We start from the raw sequence: 488 nt of genomic DNA on the forward strand, positions 1-488 counted from the left end.
AAACAAACCCTGTCTATCCAAGCGTGGCTTTTAACGTGCTTTGAACGTGGGTAAAGGGCTGGGTGTAATAGACGTAGAAGCAGCGGCATTACCTGAGTAATCGTCTTTAATTAAAACATTTGCGCCTTGCAACAATTTAATTTGGCTGTTTGGTCACCTGAAGCCTAAAAACATACAGTTGGTTAGAACTGCGTGGTTCTGCCAAACCCATCTGATTGGTAAATTTCGCCTGGAAACATATAAAGCACGGCTCTAAAGCAAAAGGCCTAATAATTTAACGTTCACGCAAGTTCTGAAAGACAGGCTTCTCGAGCACCAGTTCTGTAGTCACGCCATCCGCCCCACCATGGCACCCGAGCCCAGCACCCCGCGGCCCCGGGAAGGAAGCCAAACGCCGGCAATGCTCGCAACGAAAAGAACGTTCGCGGCGCAAAGCGACAGAGCCGGCCGCTCCTTTCCGGGGTGTGCTGTGCCATTTTTCGGTCGGG

The 488-nt window shown here is 50.8% G+C and overlaps 1 protein-coding gene across 1 annotated transcript in view; it reads right to left on the reverse strand.

The window, feature by feature from the left end:
• Positions 1-274: 274 nt before the first annotated feature.
• Positions 275-488, reverse strand: part of DQ04_21201000 (hypothetical protein) — a gene marked incomplete at both ends in the record, with an annotated part of 396 nt that continues 182 nt past the window's right edge. Inside the window, one exon of the mRNA XM_009317990.1 lies at positions 275-488. This exon is cut by the window's right edge and continues 182 nt beyond it. Coding sequence (XP_009316265.1) covers positions 275-488 — 214 coding nt within the window.

Source organism: Trypanosoma grayi (assembly GCF_000691245.1).
Source record: "Trypanosoma grayi strain ANR4 Tgr_2120_V1, whole genome shotgun sequence".
NCBI lineage: Eukaryota > Euglenozoa > Kinetoplastea > Trypanosomatida > Trypanosomatidae > Trypanosoma > Trypanosoma grayi.